At 34.6% G+C, this 10,035-nt stretch overlaps 1 protein-coding gene across 1 annotated transcript; it reads right to left on the reverse strand.

Annotated features, from left to right (window-relative positions):
• Window positions 1–3,186: 3,186 nt before the first annotated feature.
• On the reverse strand, window positions 3,187–4,302 carry LOC145158586 (non-specific lipid transfer protein GPI-anchored 26-like). The gene is made up of 2 exons (XM_079077466.1): window positions 3,854–4,302; window positions 3,187–3,574 (listed from the first exon to the last, which is right to left on the reverse strand). Exons 1-2 carry the CDS (start codon window positions 4,191–4,193, stop codon window positions 3,360–3,362), a joined length of 555 nt encoding a protein of 184 aa, XP_078933592.1. The 5' UTR covers window positions 4,194–4,302; the 3' UTR covers window positions 3,187–3,359.
• Window positions 4,303–10,035: the final 5,733 nt, after the last annotated feature.

Below are 10,035 nucleotides of genomic sequence, written 5' to 3' on the forward strand. Positions count from 1 at the left end.
ATGTATAACTCAGTGATAGTATAGATAATCATGTATAATAGAGGTGCGAAAAAAACGAAGCAAAAAAAAAGAAGTCTGGTGCCCGAAATCTCGAAAAAAAAAAGTCTGTAGGTAATCCTTCGGAAATTACCGACGGAATAGCGACGGATATCCTCTTCCGTAGGTAATCCGTAGGTAATTACCTACGGAATACCTACGGAACAGGCCATCCGTCGCTATTCCGTCGGTAATTTCCGAAGGATTACCTTCGAATATTTTTTATTTTTGACATTTGGGGCACCGGACGTCATTTTTTTCGCTTCTTTTTTTTCGCACTTCTATTATACATAATTATCAATACTATTACCAAGTTATACCTAATATATATGTGTATCACCATGTGCACCTATAGATCCGTTACTCCTTTCACACAGTTACTTCTTTCACATACATTCACACATACACACATATGTACATATGCATAAGTACACATACACAATTACAAAAACATTCACATATACCCATAGACACATACATTCATAGAGTTTGGTCAATGTGTTTATGTATGTATGTATGTATGTATCTATGAATGTTTGTGTATGTATGTATATATATATATATGAATCTATGTGTGTGTGTGTGAATGTGCGTCTAAGAATGTGTGTGTGAATGTATGTTTTTATAGGTATATATGAATGTATGTGTAAATGTGTATGTGTAGGTGTATGTATGTATATGTACATATGTGAATGTGAATGTAATTTTAAAGTGTGAAAGGAGTAACGGATAAAAATGAATACGCCACTATAAACATCTAGGTATCATGTATAACTCGGTGATAGTATAGATAATCATGTATAATAGAGGTGCGAAAAAAACGAAGCGAAAAAAACGAAGTCCGGTGCCCGAAATCTCGAAAAAAAAAGTCCGTAGGTAATCCGTCGGAAAGTACCGACAGAATAGTGACGAATATCCTCTTCCGTAGGTAATCCGTAGGTAATTACCTACGGAACAGGCCATCCGTCGCTATTCCGTCGGTAATTTCCGAAGGATTACCTTCGAATATTTTTTATTTTTGACATTTCGGGCACCGAACGTCGTTTTTTTCGCTTTTTTTTCGCACTTCTATTATACATAATTATCAATACCATTACGAAGTTATACCTAATATATATGTGTGTATAACAATGTGCACCTATAGATCCGTTACTCCTTTCACACAGTTATTTCTTTCACATACATTCACACATACACACATATGTACATATGCATACATACACATACACAATTACAAAAACATTCACATATACCCATGGACACATACATTCATACAGGTTGGTCAATGTGTTTATGTATGGATATATGTATGTATGTATGTATGTATGTATCTATGAATGTATGTGTATGTATGTATATATGTGTATATGAATCTATATGTGTGTGAATGTGCGTCTAAGATTGTATGTGTGAATGTATGTTTTTATGGGTATATATGAATGTATGTGTAAATGTGTATGTGTAGGGGTATGTATGTATATGTACATATGTGAATGTGAATGTAATTTTAAAGTGTGAAAGAAGTAACGGATAAAAATGAGTACGCCAAAAAAACTCGGTGGCGTACTCATTTTTATCCGTTACTCTTTTCACACTTTAAAAGTACATTCACATTCACATATGTACATATACATACATACACCTACACATACACATTTACACATACATTCACACATACATTCATAGACATACATTCATACATACATCCACACATACATTCATAGACACACATTCACACATACATTCATAGAGACACATTCACACATACACATACATTCATATACACACATATACATACATACGCATACATTCATACATAATAATAATAATAATAATAATAATAATAATAATGGAAATAATAATAATAATAATAATAATAATAATAATAATAATAATAATAATTGAAATAATAATAATAATAATAATAGTAATAATAATAATAATAATAATAGTAGTAAAAAATTAATAAATGACGGATTTGTGACGGAAAGTATACAAATTAGTCTTTTTGTCAGTGCCGTAGCTATTCCGTCGGCATTTACCGACGGATGTGACATCCGTCGGTATTCTGTAGCTGTTCCGTTACAATATCGTGAGTAATTTAGGGCAACGTTTTCCATTGGAATTCCGTAGGTAATTTCCGACTAAATTTTTCCGTAGGTATTTTCATTTTTTCTAGTCGTGTAATTTAACCAAATCAAACCTAATTTCCCAACCTTAATTCTATTACATATTTAAATTATTAATTTCACTAGTTGTGACACATATATATTACATGGGCTAAATTTTTTTTTAAAAAAAAAAGATAAATATAAATGTCAAAATATTTAAAAACTTTGAATTTATAAGAAAATAAGAAAAATAATGAATTATTATAATGAAAATGTTTTTTTTATCTTTTAAATTTAAACAAATAATGTAAATAAATAAAAGAGCTAATGAATTTTTGAAATTAAAAGGTAAGTTAATTAATGAAATTGATATACATTTATTACTGCATTTATTGCAATTATTACATTAAAATATTATATGAAATTTAATATAAAATTAAAACTTATAAAAGGACATATGGAAAAATAATAATTTAAAATGATATTTGACAAATTGAATGAGAGTGTGACAAGTGGTAAAAAACCTTCATTAATATAAGAACGAAGCCACTAGCTAGGTCAAACTGCAAAGAAATTAAATAGTTTGCATGGTGGAAAAAAGTTGAAACAATCATGTTTATTGACAACAAAGAAACTGGTTCTTCAAATGGCAATTAACATGTTTATCGGGAAGAATATCTATGGCAGGTCACGATTTGGCTCAAGGAGCAAACATTGCTAAAGTAACAAAGAATGACTCTTCCATTTACGGGAAGAGGCCTGCAACTGATGGTGATATCGTGTATATGCATAATTGAAAAATCGAGAGACATTTATGGTGTCGGTGTCAATGGATAGCCATTTTCTTCCTCTCCCGAGAAGCGTTCCATGTTAACTCAAGATTCTAGGTTCCTAGAGCTAGAAGTATATGGTCCACCAAGATGGTTCTTCAGGACTAGCATGTTTGTGCAATTTATTGGTTTCACACTCAAAGCATGGCTTCAAAATGCAGTGAGGAAACCAATAAGTGTATCATCAAGTTGTCAAATCTCAAGGAGACTGTTCAGAATCAGAAAAATCATATTTATCGGAAACAATACAAAACCGACCAAAAAGAATCCTTACATGGCATGTCACACGAATCACATGCCAAATTTTACACATAAGAATCACAGGGAAATAAGCAAAATCGTAAATCAAAACATATTCTTTCCGGATATGGTAGTTAATAATTTAGAACACCATAGCATATGCGGCAACAAGTAGTGTAAATATAATAGGAAATGTTGCGAATTTTGTTGAAGATGCATCTGATGAACCATTATCTGTTGATGGCACAGTGTTTGTTTCGCTGCCTTTACCCGAAGGGTTTCCCGAAGGTGTTGTTTCTGAAGGTGTGGTTCCTGAAGAAGGTGTGGTTTCTGAAGGGGAGTTGCTTGGAGATGCAGCTGTCCAGTGAAAAATGATAAGTAGATAAATTTGACATTTCTAATTTGTGAACTTATATATGAAAAAAATTATAAATCATAGTCGATTTTTCTTCACTGGGAGGTAGATTCTTTTTGCATCATCTCCCATTGAATTGTATCAATGATATAATGTATCGGTCATTAGATAAAGCATTTGTATCAGAATAACGTATTACCGAAACTTTAGGTTTTATAGTATATAATATTCTAAAAGTAACATGAATAAGAAGCTTTCTAAGTAAAAATTCAGTTCCTTACCATTGCATCGACTGGTTGGTGGTGTCTGGACATTGCATGCACTAGGTAATGCAAGAGCCTGAGTTTGGTTTATGCTAAGACCCAAAGATGAGCCACCACCATTAAGGACTTGACACAAGCACTGTGGCTGTGACTGGACTACACTCGCGAGTTGGCTGCAACATCCTGATGATGGGGTTGATGTGTTGCCAGAAATGTAGTTGAGGCATGGGGACAAGCTAATTAGCACACTTGTGCACCCTGACGATTGTGCTGTTGCACCTCCGTAGAGGGTGGCCACTGTGATCACTAGGATCATTGTTGTCGATGCAATTGTGTTGGTACTTTGATATTGTGCCATTTTGGGTTTAATTTTCTGGGATTTTGGTGTAGTTTTAAATTGGAATGGGATTTGGATGCGGAATAAAAGATAGGCGCTTGAAGTTCTTGTTGGGAGTTTGGAGATCTTATGAATCAATATATAGGGGAAATTGGTATGGTCCGAGTCTACTCATGGCAGGTGTTGTGCATGGGTGACCTACTTTTCCTACTTTATAACATTAACCACCTAGATATGTAATGTTAATATTCAAAGTAAAGGGGATTTTGAAGACTGAGAGATAAGAGACCAAATCCAAAACAAAATGATACAGAATTATATTTGTAATTTACTATAGATTATTTATGATATGAATAAGAGTTGGGTTTTTTATGATTATTATTATAAGGTAGGACGACAAGAGTTTTGATTAGTTTTCTAGGTGAGCTGCTCAAAGCATCCGATTGGTTTTTGGTAAATAACAACCTAACTATATAAACAAATACCACTTCTTGATTTCTTTATTGCTTAGATACACACGCAATTGAGGAAAAAAGAAGCTAATATTCTAAGAAAGACTTTATAACTTTTAAATATGTTATTAAATTAAGAAGTTGTTAAATGAAAATCAAACAAAAATAACCTCAGTCTTTTTGGTTTATACTTATTTTAAAATTAAAACATTAAATCTAAACTTTAACTGTAAAGATACAAAGCTTTAAGAGGATTGTTAATGTCAACCAGCCGAAGAGCGTGATGACAAAGAAGGCTGTGGGTTTTGTCTAGACCATTCAAAGAAGTGAAATGACTCACATCGGCATTTGCACGTAACATACCAATGTATACGTAACTAACACTTTTTTAAAAGTGGACTGTACCGCGGCATCAATATTTAAGTGTTTGTTTTCTTAAGAGATATAAGTTTTGGTATCCGCAAACCACATTTGCAGCAAAAAATTTTTTTTAGTTTTTTAACTATACAGATTAAAATAAACAATATTATAAATGAAATTGTTATAATTACATCTTTATTCTTTTACGTATCAACCACCAATAAATTATATATAACCCATCATAATTAGTCCACTAATCAAAACAAACACTACAGAAATCATGTCATTGCCGACGACACGTTTAGCGGCAACAAAGACTTTTAGCGGTGACTCAAGCTTGAGTCGCCGCTAAAAGTTTTTAGGGTCGCCGGTAATGCTTTGGGGACCGAATCCGCGTGAACCCTTTCGAGTAAACCCCAACCATCCGTTCGAGTATCTAATCCAATGGATGCGACCTCCTTTTCGTACAAACGCAATAACGGCGACAAAAAGTCGCTGCTAAAGATAGAAAAAAAGATGCGGCATAAGTTCCCTCCATAGTTGTCCCTGCTATTTGTTATTGTTGTCGATATTGGTTTCGAGTCGCCGCTAAAGGTCGATGAAACTATACCCTTTTTCCGTCTCAGTTTTCTGTTGTTGCCTCCTTCTTTGATCTTACTTTCCTCGAGCTCGACGACACCGACGATCAACGAACGACCGTTTCTTTCTTCCTTTGCCTTCAACCACCAGCCGACCACCTCAATCACGAGTTACCACCGGATTTCGGCGACGATTTGGCTGTTACCAGCGACATTTGGAGCTTCATCAACCTTCATCATTTATCTATCTCTTTCTCTTATAACCTCCATTTCCAACTTATATTCGAGATTAACAGTAGAAAAATGTTGATTTTCAGTTTTTTCCCGACTGTTGTTGTCACTGTAGCACAACAAAGTTACGTATAATGGTTTAATGGTCCCTCATGACTATTTTTTTGCATTTTAAGGGCATATACTTGTGTTTTACCGATTGGAAAAGTCATCTTACCCATTTTAGCAGGTTAACCAGCCTCGTTACTTGCCAAGTAAGCATGTGAGTTAACCCGTTGAGTCAATACTAAGTTGACTCGATGACACATGCAAAGAGTAATTACCGTCTTTAATTTCCACCAACACCTTAACAACCTTACACTCTCGATTCGATTGAGTCCCAGACACACATCTTTAATTAAAAGGGGACACACCCATGTGGGGTTTGAAGTAAAACAACCCTCAAACTTGTTTACCATATTCGGGAAAACAATCATCTGGAAGAACCCTTAAAAAGCAACAATGTCGGCTCCACCATCTTTACCCGACTCTTTAAATTCTGGTGAAGACATCAACTACAATGTGCTCCACTCAATCTTCTGTGATTGTTGTCAGAAGATTTTAGAAAACCAATCTGAAATGCAACAGTCGCAGGAGTAGCTCGGACATGACTATATCGTGTGCAGGATCGACCACATCAGCCTCCAGCACAAGCTTGATGACCATTATCAGAAGTTTAAAGTCGTTGGTGTTGCCATGGGTGACATGATGATGGGGATGCTCTTGTTGTTGGTAGTTATGCTCCATTTCATTCTTAAGCTTGGGTGATGGATGGATTTGAAACAATGGTGGTTCGTGGTTAAGAAGCTTATTAGTATGTAGATTTTCTGTTTTTTATTTTTATATTTGGTTTTTTGGCGAAATATGTAAAAGACCTCTCTAAATGACAGACATTTTGTAAGTGAAATCCAATGATTAATGAAAGATCTGTCTAAATGATAAGCATTTTGTAAGCTTGGGTGATGTTCTTTGTTCATTGCTTATGATCGTATTTACTTGTTAATTTTCATAAAAAAAATTTGTAGAAAGTGCAATGGTAATAGGAAGAAGGAAAAAGTGGGTGTTCTTAGTGACCCCACGTGCCTTGCACAGTGGGGGTAATATAGTGTTTTACACGTACTACCAATTACTTAAAAGTTTCTTATATACCAACTTGTTTCATTCTAGCACATTGTTTTCTTCTTCAAATTATCTCCACCGTGACGCTAAATAATGAAGAACATGGAATGTGGATGTGGATCATAGGCTATAATAAGAACATCACGTACTACCAATAACCCAGGAAGGCCCTTTTATGCATGTCCCAAAAACGTAATTTACCATTTGTTCAATTTATGATGTTAAACATAGTTTTTTTTAACATGTATTAAGTCAAGCAAATAGTTGGAATCAGGATGCTCGTTCAGGTTTTATAGCTTAGGTTGATGAAATGCAGTGCAACAATGAAGGTGTGATCATAACTGGGTTGTTTAGGTCGAACAAAATGCTTCAATATAAGGTCTTTAAGTTGAAGGTTTACCTAATATGTAGTTAGGTATTTTTTGTGTTTAATCATGTACAAATTGTAATAAAGGTCATTTGGGTTTTTTTAAGAATAACTTGTAATGTACTTTATTTTGGTTTGTATGTTTAACTTGTAATGTACTTTTTTTTATTTTGTATGAACAACTTGTATGAAGTAATTATGAATAAGAAAATTATTGGACCACATGTTATTTAACTTGTAATGTACTTTGTTTTGTTTTATATGTTGATCCTGATTTTACAAGGACCGCATGTTCCCTTGTAACCTAACCAAGTTAACATTGATTCTTGGAACTATTGACCCAATGTTCCCTTGGGTAACATGCACCATGCACGATCTAGAAAAGAAGTACATATCTTTCATAAACAAACCAAATTTCTCAAACAACATAAGTAGTACAAACAAATAAACAAAGTCAATACAAATCCAAACTTAACAACCTACTACAACCCAATTCCAAACATAACAACTAAGTGGAACCAAACACAACCAATTTAAAACATAACAACTTAAACAAAATCAGATCCTTATCATTAAGCTCCAATGGGTTTGCACTGGTATCTCCTTTCCGACCTTTGCCCTTCACCCTCTTAGAAAGTTTCATCTTGATGATTCTCTCCGATTTCTTTCTTTCTTTTACACTTACCCACTTTTTTGTGTCCATTTTTCATTCATGCACTGTTTTTGATCCACTGCTTCCTGCACCAACACCTTGTGCTCCCTGACCATTTTCATTGACACCTCCTGCTCCTTTACCATTTTCATTGACACATGTTTTCTCTTTTTTACATTTAGTTTTGGCCTCCTACCAACTTGAGCTTTTTGCACTTGAAGTCTTTCAGCTTGAGGACATGTGACATTGTTATGCCGCACTTTTTTACACAAACTACATGATATTTTATTCCGTGCCTTAGTCACAGTGTGCCTTGGGAGCTTTTCTGATGCATCTCTTCTTCTGTTAAGCTTTGGTCTACTTGGCATTCTTCTCTTCATTGGTGGAAGAGTTGGTATGAAGTCAGTAGGTGGGCACATATTTCTACCATTCATCCCCTAAATTAGATACTTATAAGTGTTCTTGTAGACTGCTCCATAGAACATTGTATCCACATAACCACCAACATCTCTATTAAGAAAGGATATAGTTGCAACTGAATGCACACATCCATACCCACTATGTTGCCACACTCTATAAGTACAAGTCTTCTTGTCCAAGTCAATAACATAGGACTCATCAATGTTTCTTGTTTCAAATTGGTTTAGACCACTTAGTAAAATCTACCAATACCTATTGAAGACATAACATAAGTAACTACATACAGTTATGAGTGTAAAGATTAGAAAGTACCTTTGAGCTCTTTTTAATTGATTCAGTAGGAGTGTAATTGTTGGGCAAGGCTTGTAATCAAGCCGTGAACTACCTTTCATCTTTAAATTGTATATTCTCTCCATAACATACAATCTAATCTCCTCTAACATGGTCGTGATTGGCTTTTTCCTTGCATCCATGATGACACTGTTGAAGCTCTCAAATAATCCATTCTCCACTGCATCACACATCCTTCCCTCTTCAAAAAATGCTCTAGTCCAAGATTTCGGGTTTATTTCCATAAGATAAGCAAAGGCTGCATGGTTAAGCACTTCAATCTCCTTCATTGCAACATTGAATAAAGGCTCAGTGGATGCCTTGCTTGCCTTCCAAAACATGGTTTCATAGTGCACACCACTGAATCTTTTCCAAAAGTTGGCAAAAATATGCCTTGCACACTACCTATGTTCAACAGTATGCAGTACTTCCTTGACAGCCTCTAACAGCCCCTGTAGAACAATGGTAACATGTTAGATAAAATGAAACCACCAACTACAATATTAAAAATTAGGAAGTACACAACTTACCTTATGCTGATCCGACACTAATGGTATACCAAAACCATTACCCAGTTGAAGTTCATCTCAAAGGTTTTCCAAAAACCATTTACAATTCTTTTTGTTCTCTACACAGACAACTACCCATGCAATTGGGAATATGTGATTATTGGCATCTCTTCCTACAACACATATTAGCTCTCCATGACATAAACCCTTTAAGAAACATCCATCTAAATTTATAACCCTTCTACAGCTCCATCTCCACCCTTGCTTTAGCCCATCAAAACACAAGTAAAACTTGCTAAAATAATTCTTACCATCTGGCATAGAATTGACATCCATTTTGACTATTGATCTTGGATTTGATCTTCTAATCTCTTCACCATATGACCACAACTTTGCATAGTGCTCCACTAGTGTTCCTTCAATTAGTTTAAATGCATACTTCTTTGCTCTTCTACACTGTCTCATACTCACATCTATACCAAATTTATCTTTAACCTCATCCCCAAGTAGCCTGAAACTAACCTTTTATTTCTTTAAGAATTGTGTTGTGTAATGAGTAACAATCCATGAATAGTTCACAATTGAACCTAACTTGAAGTCTCTTGCATAGTTATGCTCATTTATGAGACTCTTAATCTGTAAAGACTTTTCCTCACTCATCCAAGAAGCCCACATCGTAAACTTGCACTGCCCAGAACAACATTTCACTAATAGTCTCCTACTATCATTTTTTTGTAACATAATTGATAACCATTTGCTACAGCATAGTTACATATCATATGTTTTAGTTGTTTAGGACTCACAAA

This window comes from Lactuca virosa, chromosome 1 (assembly GCF_052849685.1).
Source record: "Lactuca virosa cultivar CGN04683 chromosome 1, Lactuca_virosa_CGN04683_v6, whole genome shotgun sequence".
Taxonomy (NCBI): Eukaryota; Viridiplantae; Streptophyta; class Magnoliopsida; order Asterales; family Asteraceae; genus Lactuca; species Lactuca virosa.